Below are 20,659 nucleotides of genomic sequence, written 5' to 3' on the forward strand. Positions count from 1 at the left end.
CCAGGTGCTCCGGTTTCCCCCACAGTCCAAAGACATGCAGGTTAGGTTAACTGGTGGCTCTAAATTGACCGTAGGTGTGAATGTGAGTGTGAATGGTTGTCTGTGTCTATGTGTCAGCCCTGTGATGACCTGGCGACTTGTCCAGGGTGTACCCCGCCTTTCACCCGTAGTCAGCTGGGATAGGCTCCAGCTAGCCTGCGACCCTGTAGAACGGGATAAAGCGGCTAGAGATGATGAGATGCCATGACACCACTTACTTTTCCAAAGAACATTTTTTGACACTGAAACCTTGAGTATCAGCTGATAGATACCCATTTGATGTTTTTTTCTTTAAAAACTACTAAGTGTTATAATGATTTTAACTAAAAAAGGGGAAAAAAATACATAGCTAAAAACTAAATTTGCAAAAAAAGCAGCTTTTTTTATCCAAATAAAAAATCAACTCTATTGCAAATCTAATAAAGGAAAAAGTAGAAATATAATAAATCAATGAAAAAAATATATATATTTTTTTTTCCAAACTCAATCTTTTCCATTTGTTACAGGATTGCATCATTTTTTTCCTCTGATATCTGATCCACCATTTTTTGCTGCTATTCAGCCCGATAGTGATCTTGTGTATCGGATCAGTGCCATCTCTTGCTAGTTATGTAGTTGTTTAATAACGTTGCATGCGTGTGAGTGGTGATGGGTTTTTTTTTTTTCCCCCTCCCGGAGGTGTGATGAAAGGGTGTGTACTTTGATGTGTCCCCTCAGGAGCTCGGGTTGTCAACAGGCCCGGCGCCATGGGGGGGCGAAAGGGGGCGTCGCCCCCTCGTGGCTACAGCCCTGCCCCCTCAACGGAGACTCAGATCACTTAATTGTTTTCTTATGAAAATATAATGTATTATAGACGTATTAATAATTTGCATTTTCAAATACGAAATATTAAGTGGTTGCGCATTGCACAAAAATACATTTCACATAAATCACTACTAAAACTGGCACGGTAGAACAAACCTGATTGGTTGTCATGATTCTTACGTTGCAATCGTAGAATTCAACTGTATTAAGGTAGGATTATTTCAAAAAGCCTGAATTTAATATTAACCCTGTTTTAGACACATGTATCAATCCTAACTACTGGGGACTAGTTATTGTGGGTGTATGTGTGAAATGCTGACACAGCCGCGCACACACAGACCTGTGATAAGGACAAGGGGAGGGGTCGTGCGGGCGGGGGTTTTACATGTACACTTACAAGTGCACTGTCTCTGCAATATCCTGCAATACGCAGTCAGTTTACGGGAGTAGTCTTTCCCCTTCCGAATTAAACGAATTCAATCACAATATTGTGAATCCATTTTCTTTCTTTGTAGGCAGTGGCGGTTCTAGACCAAAATTACTAGGGGGGCCGAGGTGGGGCCAGTGTTTTTTCAGGGGGGCACATAAGGAAAAAACATGGCAATATTTAAGCGTTCAAAATGTTTTGTTTACAATTTAAAACCAAAACAAAATACATTGAGCATAAATACAATGAGATAAACATTCTGTCTCAATAGCCTAAACATAAATTGTGCTCAATAAATCTTAAAACCATGTTTCTCTTTTTTGTAAAATAAGATTTCTATTTTTGCATACAATGAACCTTTTATCTGTCCAATGACACTTTTTAAATTCACAGCATGAATGAATTTTCTTTTTCACAGCATGAGACTTGAATGTACAATCACTATCTTTATCTAAATCACACTGTCATCATCTCACTCTTTCTTTATGTACAGCAGGGGGGAAAAATAGAAAGAAAAAATAAATTCACATACAGTGGTCTCAGAATCACCCTATAGCATTCACAGCAGGCTGAAACACTACAACAACAAGATTCTGCGATTGTGACTCCTTGAGAAACGATCTACAAATGCATCAAGGTTCAAAGCCTTGGACCTTCTGGATTCAATGCTGAGCACACCAAGATTGCTTAGACGCTCCTCACTAATGGTGGATCGGAGGTAGGTCTTCACCAGTTTCAAAGTGGAGAAACTCCGCTCACAAGAGGCAGATCTCACTGGGAGTGCCACAGCTATTTTGCATAGTCTAAAGAGCTCAAAAAATACTTCTTTATATGGCTCAGTGAAACATGTCAACGCTACTGTATCTGATGGCTTTTCAATCAAAAAACTTCGGACGTGACAGCTGTTATCACTCACGTCCGAAGTTTACAATTCGCGCTGCTGCTGGTCTTTCTGCTGCAGGTAACAGTGTGCGTGTAGCGCTTTAAGGAGTCCGTGTAGAACACTCCGTCATGTCAGTTCCGATCTTCGAGCCAGCGCACGTCAAAATTAATAAATCTTATCTGTTCAGCACAGGGGCCACAACAGGGGCCAGGAGCAATTTTACAGGGGCACTGGCCCCCTCTGGCCTCAGTTTAAAACCGCCTATGTTTGTAGGCTAAGTTTATCTCCGTTTATGTTGGTGTATGGTCCGCTTTGTGCGCAAATAGCGTAAAAATATGTGTCGTTGACGTCACCCCCCATGCAGCGGGGGTGAAAATTCATCACTTCAGAGTGTTTAGTCCCCTACACGCCTAAACTGGGATCGCGGATTAAGTGGTTAGCGTTGACTCTGTGCGAGTCAGGAAGGCTATTACTGGTGCAGCCGCGGGGTCTGTTGATTTTTTTAAATTATGATTTTGGCCGCCGAGCCAAGTACCTTAGACTTGCATTGACGTTTTGTTTTCATGCCGCGGAGCTATTTGTATGTATTTTAAATGTAAAGGACTTGCCTGTAGGTTTGTGTGTGTTGTTTTATGTTTGGCATCTTTCCGGTTGTAACGCGTGTCTGTGAGAAAATTGGAGGGGAGGGGTAACAGGTGGGCACGGGAGTTGATAAAGCGCAACTGCCCTGGTAATATGCCACATGATTTTCCCGGACTAAAGCAACCTTCGGGGCCGTGGTTTTGTGGTTGGCGCAGTTAATTGTTTGAAACACGTTGTCAGACCGCCATCACTACTACACACTATATGAAAAATATTTGCCCCCTTGCGATTTCTAATTGCCCCCTTAGTAAACTGTTCCTGGAGCCGGGCCTGGTTGTCAACACACACTGTTTTGTGTAAACATGCCCCATGCAACAGGCTGTATGTGTGTGTTTAGCTCTCTGTGGTTAAAAAGGAACAGAAAAACAGAGACATGCAGGATCAATAGTTTTCTCCATGGACGGGAATTTCAAGATCGATTATGATAAATAAAAGGTAAATTAAGAACAAATAGCTGATTTGAAACTCGGAAACGTGTCCGAGGTCCAACAGCCACATTAGTAATCAAGAACATCACATCCTGCGTTATGGGTGTAAATGTATGGTATACTGTGTTTAAAAAAAAAAAGTGTGATGTCTCATCTCATCTCATTATCTCTAGCCGCTTTATCCTTCTACAGGGTCGCAGGCAAGCTGGAGCCTATCCCAGCTGACTACGGGCGAAAGGCGGGGTACACCCTGGACAAGTCGCCAGGTCATCACAGGGCTGACACATAGACACAGACAACCATTCACACTCACATTCACACCTACGGTCAATTTAGAGCCACCAGTTAACCTAACCTGCATGTCTTTGGACTGTGGGGGAAACCGGAGCACCCAGAGGAAACCCACGCGGACATGGAGAGAACATGCAAACACCACACAGAAAGGCCCTCGCCGGCCACGGGGATCGTACCCGGACCCTCTTGCTGTGAGGCGACAGCGCTAACCACTACACCACCGTGCCGCCCCAATTTGGTAACCATTATATTATAAAAGTTTTAATGTAGAATTTGCTACTATAGAAACAATAACACTATAATGAGCACATTAATATTTCTACTATCAGAGCTGCTATTATACCGTAAATTAAAATCAACACCTTCTGACCAATCAGAATCAAGAATTCAACAGTGCTCAAGAATGAACAAAAGAGAAAGATGCTTGGAAAAAAAACCCCACAAAGACTTCACCTTTATGACAATATCCTATTTTATTCAAATGTATAAATAGGTCCAAGTCCAAAAAAAGGTTGGGACACTGTGTAAAACATAAATAAAAACAGAATGCAGTGAGGGCGGCACGGTGGTGTAGTGGTTAGCACCGTCGCCTCACAGCAAGAAGGTCCGGGTTCGAGCCCCGTGGCCGGCGAGGGCCTTTCTGTGCGGAGTTTGCATGTTCTCCCCGTGTCCGCGTGGGTTTCCTCCGGGTGCTCCGGTTTCCCCCACAGTCCAAAGACATGCAGGTTAGGTTAACTGGTGACTCTAAATTGACCGTAGGTGTGAATGTGAGTGTGAATGGTTGTCTGTGTCTATGTGTCAGCCCTGTGATGACCTGGCGACTTGTCCAGGGTGTACCCTGCCTTTCGCCCGTAGTCAGCTGGGATAGGCTCCAGCTTGCCTGCGACCCTGTAGAACAGGATAAAGCGGCTAGAGATAATGAGATGAGATGAGAATCCAGTGATTTCCAAATCATGGAAACCCTATATGTCATTGAAAATAGTACAAAGACAACATATGAAATGCTGAAGTTGAGAAATTTTATTGGTTTTTTGAAAAACACATGCTCATTTTGAATTTGATGTCAGCAACACGTTTCAGAAAAGTTGGGACAGGGCAACAAAAGACTGAAAAAAAGTTGTGTAATGTTAAAAACTAATTAATTGGCAACAGGTCTGCAGCAAGCTTGTTGCCTTTTTTAAACATCAGGGTTATCCAGTGCTCTGTGCGGCGGTGCTTCTGTGCTTGGTGTGGTGTTCTTAGCGATGTTGCCTGGTGGTATTGCAGTGGCTGTACATGCAGTTTGGGACATACCAGTGCTCTGTGCGGCAATGCTTCTGTGCTCGCTTTGTGGAGCCATGGCATGGTGTTCCAAGCGATGTTGCCTGATGGCATCGTAGCGGCTGTACAGGCGGTATGGGATTTACCTTCATGCGCCTTTTGGTTGGACTGTGGGCAGCTACACCACTAGAATTACATCCTGACTCTCATTGGTGGACTTTAAAAAAAAATTATTATTATTATTAGTAGTAGTAGTAGTAGTAGTGTAAAGTGACTTTGGGTTTGAGAAAGGCACGATATAAGGTAAACTTATTATTAGGTCAGTAACATGATTAGGTATAAAAAGAGCATCCCAGAGAGGCAGAGTCTCTCAGAAGTAAAGATGGGGAGGGGTTCACCACTCTGTGAAAGACTGCATGGGCAAACAGTGCAACAATTTAAGAATAATGTTCCTCAGTGTAAAATTGCAAGGAATTTGGGGATCACATCATCCATGGTACACATCATTAAAAGATTCAGAGACTCTGAAGAAATCTCTGTCTGCAAGAGACAAGGCTGAAAACTGACATTGGATGCCTGTGATCTTCAGGCCCTCAGGGGACACTGCATTAAAAACCGACACGTGTCTATAGTGGAAATCACTGTATGGGCTCAGGGACACTTCAGAAAACCATCGTCTGTGAAAACAGTTCATTACTGCATCCACAAATGCAAGTTAAAACCAGATATAAACAACATCCAGAAACATCACCACCTTCTCTGGGCCCGAGCTCTTTTACGATGGACTGAGGCGAAGTGGAAAATTGTCCCGAGGTCTGAAGAATCAAAAGTAGAAATTCTTTTTAGAAAATCATGGACACCACATCCTCCAGGCTAAAGAGGAGAGGGACCATCCAGCTCGTTATCAGTGCACAGTTCAGAAGCCAGCATCTGTAATGGTATGAAGGGACGTTAGTGCACATGGCATGTGTAGCTTGTACATTTGGGAAGGCATCATTAATGCTGAATGATATTTACACGTTTCAGAGCAATATGCTGCCATCCAGACAAAATCTTTTTCAGGGAAGGCCTTCCTTCTTCAGCAAGACAATGCCAAACAGCTTTCTGCACATATTAAAACTGCATGGCTCCATAGTAAGAGAGTCCAGGTGCTAAACTGGCCTGCCTGCAGTCCAAACCTGTCTCTCTTTTAAAACATCTGGTGCATTATGAAGCACAAAATATGACAAAGGAGACCCCGAACTATTGAGCAACTGAAATTGTATATCAGGCAAGAATGGGACAACATTTCTCTTTCAAAACTACCGTACAGCAATTGGTCTCCTCAGTTCCCAAACATTGACAGTGTTGTTAAAAATAGAGGTGATGCAACACAGTAGTAAACATGCCCCTGTCCCACCTTTTTTGAAACATGTTTCTGACATCAATTTCAAAATGAGCATATATTAAAAAAAAAAAAAAAAAGACCCCCCCGATTTTTCAGTTTCAACATACAATGGCATGCAAAAGTTTGGGCACTCTTACTGAAAATGTCTGTTACTGTGAATAGTTAAGTGAGCAGAAAATGAACTGATCACCAAAAGGCATAAAGGTAAAGATGACATTTCTTTTCAGCGTTTTATGCAAGATTTGTGTATTATTTTTGTTTTGTACAATTGGAGAGTGAAAAAAGAAAAGGAACACCATGTGAAAGTTTGGGCACCCCAATACATTTGAGTTCTTAGGTAACTTTTACCAAGGTTCCAGATCTTAATTAGCTTATTGAGCTGTGGCTTGTTCAAATTCTTCGTTAGGAAAGGTCAGATGATGCAGATTTCGAAGCTGTATAAATTCTCTGACTCCTCAAACTTGTCCCTAAAATCAACAGCCATGGGCTCCTCTAAGCAACTCCTTCACATTCTGAATAATAAAATAACTGATGCTCACAAAGCAGAAGGAGGCTACAAGAACGTAGCAAAGTGTTTTCAGGTAGCTGTTTCCTCAGATCGTAATGTTATTAAGAAATGGCAGTTAACAGAAACAGTGGAGATCAAGGTGAGGTCTGGAAGATGAAGAAAACTTTCTGAAAGAACTGCTCGTTGGATTGCTAGAAAGGCAAATAAAAACCCCTGTTTGACTGCAAAAGACCTTCAGAAAGATTTAGCAGACCCTGGAGTGGTGGTGCGCTGTTCTACTATGCAGCGACACCTGAACAAATATGACCTTCATGGGAGAGTCATCAGAAGAAAACCTTTCCTGCGTCCTAGCCACAAAATTCAGCATCTGAAGTTTGCAAATGAACATCTAAATAAGCCTGATGCATTTTGGAAACAAGTCCTGTGGACTGATGAAATCAAAATAGAACTTTTTGGCCACAATGTGCAAAGGTATCTCATCTCATTATCTCATCTCATCTCATTATCTCTAGCCGCTTTATCCTGTTCTACAGGGTCGCAGGCAAGCTGGAGCCTATCCCAGGTATGTTTGGAGAAAAAAAGGGTGCCAAATTCCAGGAAAAGAACACCTCTCCAACTCTGAAGCATGGGTGTGGATCGATCATGCTTTGGGGTTGCGTTGCAGCCAGTGTCACAGGACACATTTCACTGGTCGAAGGAAGCATGGATTTGAATAAATACCAGCAAATTCTGGAAGCAAACATCACACCATCTGTAAAATAGGTGAAGTTAAAAAGAGGATGGGTCCTACAATAAGACGATGATCCAAAACACACCTCAAAATCTACAATGGAATACCTCAAGAGGCACAAGCTGAAGGTTTTGCCATGGCCCTCGCAGTCCCCTCACCTAAACATCATTGAAAATCTGTGGATAGATCTCAAAAGAGCAGTGCATGCAAGACAGCCCAAGAAACTTGTAGAACTGGAAGCCTTTTGCAAGGACGAATGTGTGAAAATCCCCCAGGTAAGAACTGAAAGATCATTAGCTGGCTACAAAAAGGTGTTTACAAGCTGTGATACTTGCCAAAGGGGGTGTTACTAGGTACTAACCATGCAGGGTGCCCAAACTTTTGCTACAGGCCCTTTTCCTTTTTTGTCATTTTGAAAATGTAAAAGATGAAAATAAAAAATTTGATTTTGCTTAAAATATAAAGGGAATGAGTGATCTTTAACTTTATGCCTTTTGGAGATCATTTCATCTTCAACTTGCTTAACTGTTCACAGTAACAGCAATTTTGACCAGGTGTGCCCAAACTTTTGTATACCACTGTATGTTGTCTTTGTACCATTTTCAGTGAAATATAGGGTTTCCATAACTTGCAAATTATCATATTCTGCTTTTTCCAACTTTTTTGGAATCGGGGTTGTATCTCAGAACACTGAAATAACCAGTCAAATGGTATCAGAGACACACATGTTTATATTATACACATTTTTTATTAAATCATGACATCTTAAAAGATTCGTATCCAACACCGACTATAAAAGTTGCAATAAAATCTTATTCACATACTGAGTAACAAAAATGGCTCCATGCAGTGATTCCCTTTAAATGGTCTTGAACCATTTTATTTATAAATCTAAACAGTTCATTGTGTTTAAAATGATCCAATAATTGTGCCAGTCTACTACTAAACCAAATGTTTCTTTTATTACTGATATGAAATCATACATCAACATTTCACCAAATCCTGTGCGTTTTTGAAAGCATTATCTCTTTGAAAAGAAATTAATTAAAATAAAACCCTTTTTCAGTCTAATATTATCTACCACATTTGTAGTGTATGTGACTTCAGATACAACACAAAATGAAGAAAGAACTGAAAGTGTTCACTTTTAACACACCTGAAAAGTGCACGTGATTAGCTATATACCACGAATTCAAAACTACACCATTAGGCCATCCTTAAAAAAAAAATCCGTTTCCTGTCCACCTTGTAGGCAAAAATAATTTCAGTCGGGAGGGAGGGATTTTTATTATTATTATATATGGATGGATAAGAAATCGCAATGCTGTGTTTGCTTTTTCTTTCAGTACTTTTTTTATTACAAAAGCAGACACATTTAATAAAATATGATAGTTAAGTCAACTGAAACTTGTACAAAAACTTTAAGTTAGCATTTTAAATGCTGACTGCAACATTTGCAAAACTTTTACAAAGGTACTTAAAATGTCCGACACACGGACTTTTTGTAGTTCTAAATCGACCGTTAGGCCTAGTTCGGATGAAATTACAATATTAAAATGATCACTGAATGATTTGTTTTTCTGAATCTTTACTATTTTGTTGTTCGCTAGAATACCATTTTGCGATTTCACACTTAAGCAAATGTTTGAGAACTCCGGATCTCCTTCCTTCATGGTGGCTGCCATTTTTTTTGTGCCGCATGGCGCATGCGCAGAGCTGATTCGACAGGGCTTTCCACAAGAGCTGGCTGCCGGCCACACAATTAAGTCCAGCCGGCTACTTTAATGACCATTTTTGTAGCCCACAGGCTCTAAATATTAATTTTCGATTTTAATAAAATTAAACGTTGATCTAACGGACTGACAATAATGTCAAACTGAACCGCTGATCAAGGGAGAGTAACTCATCCGCGCCCCGACATGCGGTGTGCGCACACACTCGGCGGAGGCAGTAGTGTGCTAAGCCCCACTGCAGACCGTTGTCGTTGTTAATTCATAGCATGCTCAGCAGCGTGAATGTGTCATGCACCGAAAATAAGAGATTTACAAGCCAGGAACGCCTCATGATGCAATACGCAAGAAAAGAAAGAAGATTTACTGCCATTTTACTTTGTATTTGAGTAAAGTGAATAAATAAATGGTCTGTGGAAAATACACTTAACCCTGGGAACTGCGTGCACAGGAGTTTATTTTGTGTTTACTCCCCCCCTCCCCCGGCTGGCTACTTATTTATCATGGCTGGCTAGTATGAGCCTTAGTGGAAAGCCCTGGGAATGCGTAAATGTCAAGTTCGATTTTAGATTTACGAACCCGAAAAAAAAAATGTCAAAAAACCGGCGTTAAAAAAAAAAAATTTCACCCGCACAAACAGCACTCAGCCGGCCGGTGGACCGGAAACAGAACATTTTTTAATAATAGCCCTACATACTAACAGGAAATGTATTAACATGAAACAAAAGACCTAATAAAACTGACAAAATTAATTTCAGCTCCTCATACTTTCCTGAAAATGTACTGCTATCCATGTGATGTACACTATGGTGATAACACCTACTCAAATTCTTACAGCTTAAATTCACAAAAATGTATAAAATGTTTATCAACTGGTGTAGTGGTTAGCACTGTCGCCTCACAGCAAGAAGGTTCTGGGTTCAAGCCCAGTGGCCGACAGGGCTTTTCGGTTACCCCTTTTCCACCAAATCAGTTCCAGGGCTGGTTCGGGGCCAGTGCTTAGTTTGGAACCGGGTTTTCTGTTTCCACTGATAAAGAACTGGCTCTGGGCCAGAAAAACCGGTTCCAGGGTAGCACCAGCTCTTTGCTGGGCTAGAGGAAAGAACTGCTTACGTCAGCGGGGGGGGCGGAGTTGTTAAGACCAACAACAATAACAAGACCGCGAGAGGGCGCCATTTTTAAATAGGCGACAAGATATCATGGATGCAGTAAAGCAGCAGTCATCCATTATTGTTGTTGTTGCTGCTTCTTCTTCTTCTCCATGTTATTGTTACTTCGATGTTCGCGCCAAGGTTTATGCAAACGCAGCGACGTAACTGACGTATACAGTGACGTAATGACGCGGCTCCCCTTAGCACCCCGAGCTATGGAAAAGCAAACTGGTTCTCAGCTGGTTCGCAAGTTGAACGGAGTTGTGAACCAGCACCGGCCACAAACCAGCCCTGGAACTGATTTGGTGGAAAAGGGGTATGTGTGGAGTTTGCATGTTCTCCCCGTGTCCGCGTGGGTTTCCTCCGGGTGCTCCGGTTTCCCCGACAGTCCAAAGACATGCAGGTTAGGTTAACTGGTGACTCTAAATTGACCGTAGGTGTGAATGCGAGTGTGAATGGTTGTCTGTGTCTATGTGTCAGCCCTGTGATGACCTGGTGACTTGTCCAGGGTGTACCCCGCCTTTCGCCCGTAGTCAGCTGGGATAGGCTCCAGCTTGCCTGCGATCCTGCACAGGATAAGCAGTTACAGATAATGGATGGATGTTTATCAACTGCCTCGACAACTGCTCTTAAATTTACATTAGAAAACACTTTTACACGAATACGGTTTTCTCTTTTATAAATTCTGGTTTAAGATTAAAATCACTCATAAGCTACAAATGTGGTAAATAAAAATTAAAAAGCAGGATTGTGCTCTGATGATCATACACAGCCAGTGAACATTGAGAAATGAACCAATTTAACCTGCAACCAGCATCTCCACTTGTGGGAAAACCATCAGATAATGGTACATTTTGGTAAAACAGCCAAACAACTGCCACCCCCCCCCCAAAAAAAAAACACCACGTGAACAGCATGTTCAAAAATATCTTCATCCTTACAAAACCATAAAAACGATTTGAAAACCTTCACATGAGCACACCAGCACAATAACATGCCATAAACTTCTGTCAAACACCTCAAGAATAACAAAGAGCTGCGCGTTCAGCAATAGAGAAAGCAAAGTGAGAGATAATTAAAAAAAAAACCTAACCGTTCTAAAAGATAAAAATGACAAACATGGATTTCTTTGTACGAACCGACTGACGAGGAGATGCAACTATTGTGCAAGGATGCACTTGAATATTAAGTGTTCATCCATGTCTTCATTTGCATTCTCAAAATCAAAGCCTCCATTTGCATTGTGGTTTTGTACGGTTGATTAAGGAGCTATACAGCGTCTCTGTGCAATCATAAAACGCTGCACAATTAAATTGCAAACACGTTATCAGATAATAAATTACAGATCACAACATAATGAACCTGATAAACGGATCCCTAGCACAAACTTTAAACCAAGTTAGACAAACTGTTTAACTAGGAACTAAACTTTTTAACTATGTCCATTTTTCAGGCTCTAAAAATCTTTTCAAAGATATCTGTATTTATTCTATCCACATTCACTGGATATGAGCAATCGCACGCTCTGATTGGCTACACTACTACTAGGATATCAGCTTATATACCGTGAGTAGAGAAAAACAAAATGGTGGAGCGTCTTGCTGAACCAACTGAGGACAAAATAAAAACGCTACTCGAAAACAACCCCCCCCCCCAAAAAAAAAGCCAAAGAAAAAAGCAACAAAATATGGAATAAAAGTATCTAAATGGTAAGAACTAGGGCTGTAACAATACACCCAACTCACGATTCGATTCGTATCACGATTTTTGACCCACGATTCAATACACCCACGATTTTTTAAAATGTTTTTTTAAAGTAGTAAATTTGACTTAACATTTACTTACTTACATTAACTATTTAATAACAAATAATTCAGACCACTGCAGAGAATGAGTAATATGTATGCAAAAATGAACAAATGTATATCCAAAGATAGTTTTATTTCTCAAAATAATACTGTTGAGCCGGAAGCTCTGTTTTTTTCGGTTCTGAAAAAGTCATTTTTCCAAATCGTGTAAATCCGTTAAGATTTTTTTTTTTTTTTTTGGGGGGGGGGGGGGGGGAAGGGGGGTATAGGGGTGGCTCTCTCACTGTCTCACTCTCATAGGGCCAATGATTTTCTGTGATCGCGGAAAACAGATGGAAATTACGGAATTTTTATAGTTAAACTTTGCTTGCGTGTCAAAGTGTAACTGCCGCAGAAGGCTTCTGCGTAACTGCCGCTAACGCCCAAGCAGACATGCCTTTCCGGTCAAGGCAGCTTTGTCGGTGATTGTGATTGGCTTGTGGCACACCTAGCCAGCCAATGAGCTGCTTGTTTACAGATTCGCTCCCCGTGTCGCAAACAGAATGGCGACCGCTTAAGGCCTCTGCATGCTCTTGCGACAAGGCTTTCGCAGATAGCTTTTCGCAGACAGTTGTAATTTATTGTTGAGCGGGGAGTACAGGCGTGCGCGATGTTATTCACCGGCACAACGCAAGGGGGTGCGAAGTCGCTAGGAGTAGTTGGTGGGTGTGGTTAGTGGAGTGTTTATCCTCCGGTTACTTATAATGACTAGAACTTTTTTTTTATAATGACTAGAACTGGAGTCGTATAGATGTACGTACTTCCTCAATCAACCGCTCTTCATGCTGCTCCATCTTCGCTCATGTTTTTAAAAATGCCGGTCGTGAAAACAAAACAAACCGGGAAAGTAGGGAAGCGGAAGTGCGTGTACAGCGGATGTAGAGTGGACCAATCGGAGCCCTCTTGTCTGCGACGCTGTCTGCAAGGCTTCTGCGGTGGTCACAATTTTTGGGAGGTGCGCGCAGAGCGTCTGCGAAGGTGGGGGGGCTACGCAGACGCTATCTGCGACACCGTCTGCGAGGACTGGGTTGTCAGCATAAATTGGCCTTTAAAAGAAACGAATGCTCTGGTGGCCAAGGACGCCATATGGTTGCCAGTGGCGAGTGTGGACGTTGCGTGACTCGCAGAAGATTGTCGCAGGTCGGCGAAAAAACAACTTACTAATAGATATAAAAAATAAAATTTAAGTAAGTTTAAAATGTAATTTAAATAAAAAGTATTCATAAATTGAAGTTTGGAAGCACCTCTGTTTTTGGGCTGAGAAGTTTGAAAGGGTGTACCGCGATTCTGCCTTCTTGTATCTCGACACGGATCGTGGCTCTGCGTATCGCGATTTCGATACGCATATTGTTACAGCCCTAGTAAGAACGTACCTTTTTTGTAATTTTCAAGAATTATGACCGTAGCAATTTGTGAAAAATGCTGTCATTTCACCGGTTTGTTTACATTCTAAGCAGAAATGATTTTTTTCAGACGTTTTGTATCAAGTTTTTATTTATCGAATTTGCAAAAAATAAAAATTCTGTTTCTCAAAATCCAGTGAATGTGGATAGAATAAAACTTTTTCACTCAGTCCCGTCGTACATGGCTATCAACTCATGTACGACCCGATTTTGTGGAGTAATTGTTAAATGTATGGACGGGGCATCAGTTTTGAGAAAGATGTCAAAAACCATGCTACGATTTCCTCAGACACAGTGAATGATAAAGTTGTTGGATAGCTAGGTGACGTAGCAGAATGGCTGCAGTCAGAATTTTCTACCTTTTCATGATTAAAAGTAAGCAGATTTAAAATGGTGGTTCTAATTAAGATGCATGCAAAAGCTTTCAGAAAGTAGAAAATGCCAATGTTTCACTATGTGAAGGGTTTTCTCATGCTGCCACACACCACACATTTCCAGAACAAAACCATTTATTGACTTGATCATCACCTGAGGAAGTGTTAACAGGTATATATGCCTTGTACAGTGATTAATACCATATGCTTCATTTGTAGAGATGTTTGAGTTTAAACCAAAAGACATCCATTGTTCAAGGCTGTAATGTTGAGTATTAAATGCACTGAATGCTCAAGGTGAAAAGCACCTCAATAAATTCTGCATTTCAGCAGCACCACTGTTGAGATCTTCACGTTCCCACCTCAGCTTTAAAACACAGTCTGGTTGCATGAAAGACCTTCTGGCCCAGTTTCAGGGTCACTTCAGCGCACCATTTCCATGCCACAGACATCTGCTGCCTGTGTTTGAGCTCAACAGTGCTCCTAGAAGACTGGTTGAGTGAGTAAGAAGTAGTGGAGCATATTAAAAAGGTTTCATTCACAAATGACACTTCAGACAATGTACAGTGCCTTGCATAAGTCTTCACCCCCACAGTACATTTCTACAAACTGGAACTGGAATTGTTTTAATTGGGATTACAAGGTCATGACTTGCCATCTCTGTAATCTTTATTGACCTACCCCCACGGATATATTACAGTTTGTGTGGACTCATGACATATAATCCCATTTCGGTTCCAGGTTATAACACTACAAAATGTAGAACGGTTCAACGGGCTTGAATAGCTACATATGCAAGTAATTTCATTTGTTTCCTTATTTAGAAACTCAGACCAGGCTGGATGGTTTCACCTTGCTCATGATTCTTAGGATCTTGAAGTTCATCACCGTGTTAAAGCATTCCTTTCAAAACAAAAAAAGTTTAAAGATTTCCCTTTTATAACCGAGATAGGAATGCTCTAGTATTAAACTTTTAAAAAAATAAATACATTTAAAAATATAATAATAGGATTCTGGTGTTTTAAAACTGTGCCATGTCACGAACACGTGTTCAACAGAAAACTGAGCAGCACATTGGCAGGGTCTTCTGCACTAACCCCACTTCACGACCATGGCAGTCTGTCCCACGAGCCCTCCACACTCCAGTCAGGATTGTGGTGGAGAGCAGGTGTGTTTGGCACTGTGGTTAAGTGCTGTGTGATTCCAGGGACCATCGAGGGAGATGGAGATGTGGAAGACACTGCAGTTGGTTCTCTATGTCCTCCAGACTCGGTTCTTGGATGTGAGGTCTGAGGAAGGAGTGGGAGGAGATGTGAGAATATAAATACATATTACAGGAGGTTTTAGAGCAGAACACAGAACATGTGATAGATCGCTGGAATGCGATCAAGAGTTAAATTTTTTTCTTCCCCCAGACAAGCAAAAAATAAAATGAGAATAATTAGTGGTCTTCATTCACAAAGGCAAGTCAATGTCGAATGAAAGACATGTCAGTACGGAATGTGCAACATACTTTAATTAGAAACCCTGAGGCTTTGACCTCACTGCATATTGAAAACACAAACTGATTTAAAAGCTGCTGCTCGAGAACCAAGATTTTTTTTTTTATTAATCATTTAGTTTGATTATGTTTTACAAGCTTTCTAAATACAAAAAAAATTGCAAGAAGGATTCCGTCTATCTTACTAAAAGTTAGTGTCTCGAATGGTTCCTCATGAAGGCAGGACTCTTCGGCCGTGGCTTGCTTTAACACTAGAATTCTGGAGATTTTCATTTAGCTTATTCATGCACAACACCAGTGGCGTGCACAGATAGACACGAGGTGGTGCTCAAGCACCTGCCCCTCTGCCCTCTGTCCAAAAAAGTGCCCTTTTGAATTTTTTTTTTTTTTTACAGTTTACTGAGGCCAATGTCGACATGATCTTTTAGAAAAGCCGCGGCATTAAAAGCGTGTGTGAAAAGAATGTCCCGATGTGTGCCCCCTCCGCACACACACCGGACCTCTGTCTCTCTTGCTCTGTCACGTGAACAAGCGTGCAGTGCATTCAATGTGAGGTTGCAGCAGCATAGCGTCCTGGAAGCCACGGCCTTGTCGTAGCGCAGACAACACATCGGGCAGTCAGTCAACTCTTCCCCTGCCCCACCAGCACATGAATCGAGTGAAAATGTATTGTTTGCCCTCTAAGCCCAAGCTGTAATTATTTTGTCGTGAAGTAGCCCGTCGCATACAGAAACAACTGCACATAAGTATTATATTTTTTTGCTAGACCATTTTCAGATTTAGGAAAACAAAAATTTATTTTTCTATTTTGTTCAACTAGAGATTCCTGGCAAAGTCAAAAAGCCTTGATGTAATAAATTAACATTAAGTGGTTGTTTTACATGTTTAAAAACTAAAATGGGTCAGTGGCGACCCGAACACAAGAGGAGGGTTAAATCTCAGACTTTTATAATAAGGTATTCCACATGCGCAAAAAAGTGCCCTTTTTTCTCCCAGAGCACTTGCCCTCCAAAATGTCTGTGCATGCCACTGCACAACACTGCTTATTTTTACACTGTCTGATACTGTTTCTCCTGAACTTACTCATCATAATTTTTAAAAATCTACACAAATTAGTGCTCGTTTTTCCATTACCATCAATTTGGACTTCACAGCCTACACCTGAATCAAATTTTTTTTTCTTATTCTTATTTTCTGTCGTCCACACCATCGGCTTCACTAAAGCTGCTTTTACATGGGCAGCGGGAACAAGCTATGCCTGGAACAAGTTGCACCCACTTTCCTTTAAGTTTACACGCTCAGTCTTTATTAGGTAAAAAGTGTGCATGCGCAAATCAGCGATCAGAAGCTTGTTTTTAACTTGCTTTATTGTCCCCTCACTGCTCGTTTCTGTTTAAACGCCCAGTGATTCAGCAGTAAATCAGCTCATTGCAGCTCAATTTCTCCAAATCCAACTGGGTATCTGCATCTCCCCACAGCTGGATGAAGGTAAGAATGTCTTTTTTTTTTTAGTCCAGGTCATCACTGCGATTGGCTTGGTAATCACTTGGCTTCATCATTTAAAAGGTGGAGAAATTTGACAAGGAAAAGCACTTGAGAAGAACTGATCGTTGAATTTGCGGTGAAGCGGTCTTGTCCGGATGATAAATGACCTGGATGAATGCTACCGCGCACGTGGAAGCCCTTCTACTTACCACAGATTGTGTTTAGATGGTAAGCAGGAAGAAGTTGCGCCCACAACAAGATGTTCCAGCACAAGTTGCACCACCTTGTAAAGTGGAACAAGTTGTGCCCACCAGTGTCATTGTTCCAGAACAAATTGTGTTTAGACAGGCAACTGAGCTGGGACAACTTGTTCTGCCACAAGTGCCTGTGTAAAAGCAGCTTAAAATAAATGTTATTTGAGTCTTTTTTTAAATTTATTAAGTTTTAATCTTGCACACACGCACACTTTTTTTTTTTTAAACCATCTGATACTGTCTCTCATGAATGTTACAAGGCTTGACAGCACACCACTGCGCTGATTAACCTCCCATATGTTTGTATGAGAGAACAGCATGTTTTCGTTTGGCCTTTAAAGACATTTAAGTGTTTAATCTACATAAAACTAGTGAAGAATAAATAAAATATTTACGGAACATGTTGTTAATTTTGTGTGGTGTTGTGATGAGCTTTTACTTTAAGCGTTTAACGTTGTGTAATGCAATAGATAGTTTTCACATGACGTCACAGAGTCGGGGATTCCCTGGTGGCGGCCATCTTGTAGGGCAAGCTTACCGTACGGGTCACTGAGCACACATTGTAACGCGCGAGTTACATTTATTTATATATTACTTACATTTATAGTTACATTATTACTATTTAAAGCTAGCAATGGTGCACACCTGTTGTATTCACGGCTGTCGTAATAGGTCAGATGATGACATCAAGCGGAGCTTTTATGGAATTCCCACTGAACGGGAGCACGAAGGCGAGCAAACAAAGAAACTCAGCATACAAAGGAGAAATCTATGGCTTGCAAGAATCAACCGCAAGGATTTTCAGCCTTCCAAACACAGCAAAGTCTACTCCGATCATTTTATAAGTGGTAAGTTGTTTAAATAAACAATCAATTGTGTAACAAGCCTACATACCAGTTAATTATATTACAAAAGTTTATACTGACATGGTACTGTAATACCACTAATGGATGTAAAATTTGTTTTAAATCAACTCGATATTATACACACATATTTATATGCAGTGTTGAGAGCTCTAAAACTCCAGTGTGTACATACCTTGGCTGTAATTAGGACATGGCTCTCACTTGTTTTTGGTGGACTTCACGGACCCAGCCACAGACAAAATAATTGTATGACTCCAGCGACTTGTATGCTTTGAGGTCGTCAAGTGTGTAGGCGCTTTTAGTATTCACAAAATAGTTCACAATATCAAGGTACGATATGGATGGCAGCCCTGCATAGTCACTTGAAAATGCTTCTTTGTCCACTTCGTAGGGGTCAATTCCCCCAATCAAGGACAGTTTGGCTGCATACCATTGTCGTGAGATGTCGTCCAATGTATCCATATACTTCCGTTTGCTTGATTTTGCCGATATTGATCTTTATTTTAGAAAACTGACTACATAACTTAATAAATTCGTCCGAAATAACGTAGCCGGTAGTGGCGATGGTCCGTTTTGTTTGCCCTGCAAGATGGCGGCTGGGGGGCGTTCCCCGGAATGCCGTGACGTCAGTGAAAACTATACACCAAATTCATGGGCGCTAAAGTCTGGCTGTTATGTTTAAGCACAAAGGATGGACTAATTTCTTTGATGTATTACTTTTAAGCCTTCTAGGTGCAGAATTGTGATCAACAAGAAGAAGCCTTTATCTGTAATTCTTATCCTGATACTCAAAATTTTAAATCTCTTTATTTTTGGTTCTTTTGGTCTATTAATTTCTGATTGCGTTTTTTTCTCATTAATGGAAAATTAAACCAATGGAAAATGATTGCTGGTTTGTGACCAGGGCAACAGACAGAAATGGAAATTTTATAAAAACACTGGATTTTCAAAATGTTCAGAACTGTTTTTTAAAGACATATTTACAAAATTAAACAAGTTTTCAGTTCAGATCGTCACGCTCTTTAATTTGATACATGACAACACTATGACAACTACTTTAAAAAATGGCCTGTCATTGCTAAATACATTCTTTCTATGTGAATGCGCTTATGGTTAAGTACACACACACACGTACCTTTTTATTTTTTGTCAAGTGCTGCTGTGCTCAAACTGACACGAGATCAACATTTGCATAAGAATGTAAAGTTGCATAGGTGATAACTGCACTGAAGAGGGAGGGATGAGCTTGTGTGGGGAGAAAGAGGTGAGGCACCCCCGTTTGGCTTGGAGCGAAAAGTTTTGCAACCCCCTCCCGAATTCTAGTGTTAATATGGTTATTGACTACAGAGATCAAAGGCAAAGTGCACATACACTCATCTGTTCTACTAACAGAGAGTTCGGCAAAATATCAGTAGTGGCTGGCTAATCTTAAATTAGTTATGATTAGAACCTCGACAGGGGTGATGGAAAAAAAAAAAACCCACAACAACTACCAGATGCCAGGTACTATCCACAACTTTGGCCCAATGGAAAACAAAAAAGGCCAGTACAGTCGAGTTGACATGATACCATGCAGTGGAAATGGGCCATTAGTTCTATTTCGTTTCTCCTGACCGCCAGAGGCGGTGCTTTCAGCACATGGATATCCATCACACGAACGTGCAGGTCGAGTAATAGTAACAACAAAGTCACGTGTGACCTGGGTGACGTCACCCCGTGACCCCGGCATAAAAGACCGGTAAACCCAGGAAGTGACCTCTTGCATCTTCTCGCGTTTGCAGGTTGCGAGTTGGAATTTGGACAAAACGCGTGTTAGTTTCGTTACCCGTAGGGTTGGGGCTGTGCTTACGCATCCTCCAAGAAACTGCGTTAAGTCCACCAATGCTTTTCTCTTGTCGCTATATTCGTTGATTTGTTACTCCGTTAAGCTGAGTGCTCTCGCTCGGTGGAGTTAGCTGATTAGCCCTCCGAGGCGGTGTTCTCGCCGCTGGAGGCCGGCTTGCTTTCGTTCAGGTAAGCGGTTTTCATTCATTTAAATTAAAGCGGTGTTTCTCGCCGCTGTTTATCAGTTCTGTGGCGCACGGCGCCTATCCTTGTTAATATTATCGATCGCCTTATTTTGTGTAGCCTTGTCTCCGGCCTGCTCACGGGCCGGCTGTCTTGTGTGTTGTATTCGTATTGTTTGTTACTCCGTTAAGCTGAGTGCTCTCGCTCGGTGGAGTTAGCTGACTAGCCCTCCGAGGCAGTGTTCTCGCCGCTGGAGGCCGGCTTGTTGTCGCTCAGGTAAGCGGTTTTCATTCATTTAAATTAAAGTGGTGTTTCTCGCCGCTGTTTATCAGTTCTGTGGCGCACGGCGCCTATCCTTGTTAATATTCCCGACCACGGGTGTGTTCGCCCGGTCGTTTTTCATTGCCGCCTGATTGTTTATTTTGGGATACTTACTTGGGGTGCTCTCGCCCTATTTTTTAAGTTCCCTTCTGCCAGCCAGGTGTCATGAACCTATTCTCTCGCTGCGCCAACTGCCGGGCCCCCCTCGAGCTGGAGGACGGCCACCGCGAGTGCTCCTCGTGCCTGGGTATTGATCACCTGCGGCAGGGGCTGACGGACATGGCCTGCGCAGACTGCATGTGCCTGAGTGTGGCTGCG

At 41.6% G+C, this 20,659-nt stretch overlaps 1 protein-coding gene across 4 annotated transcripts in view; it reads right to left on the reverse strand.

The window, feature by feature from the left end:
- Positions 1-14,024: 14,024 nt before the first annotated feature.
- Positions 14,025-20,659, reverse strand: part of tpcn2 (two pore segment channel 2) — a 64,320-nt gene continuing 57,685 nt past the window's right edge. For all 4 annotated transcript variants that reach the window (XM_060940941.1, XM_060940938.1, XM_060940939.1 and 1 more), the window contains one exon: positions 14,025-15,196. In XM_060940941.1, coding sequence (XP_060796924.1) covers positions 15,094-15,196 — 103 coding nt within the window. In that variant the 3' untranslated portion in view covers positions 14,025-15,093. The remainder of the gene's footprint in view (positions 15,197-20,659) is intronic.

The sequence above is a fragment of the Neoarius graeffei genome, chromosome 15, assembly GCF_027579695.1.
Source record: "Neoarius graeffei isolate fNeoGra1 chromosome 15, fNeoGra1.pri, whole genome shotgun sequence".
In the NCBI taxonomy this organism is placed as follows: Eukaryota; Metazoa; Chordata; class Actinopteri; order Siluriformes; family Ariidae; genus Neoarius; species Neoarius graeffei.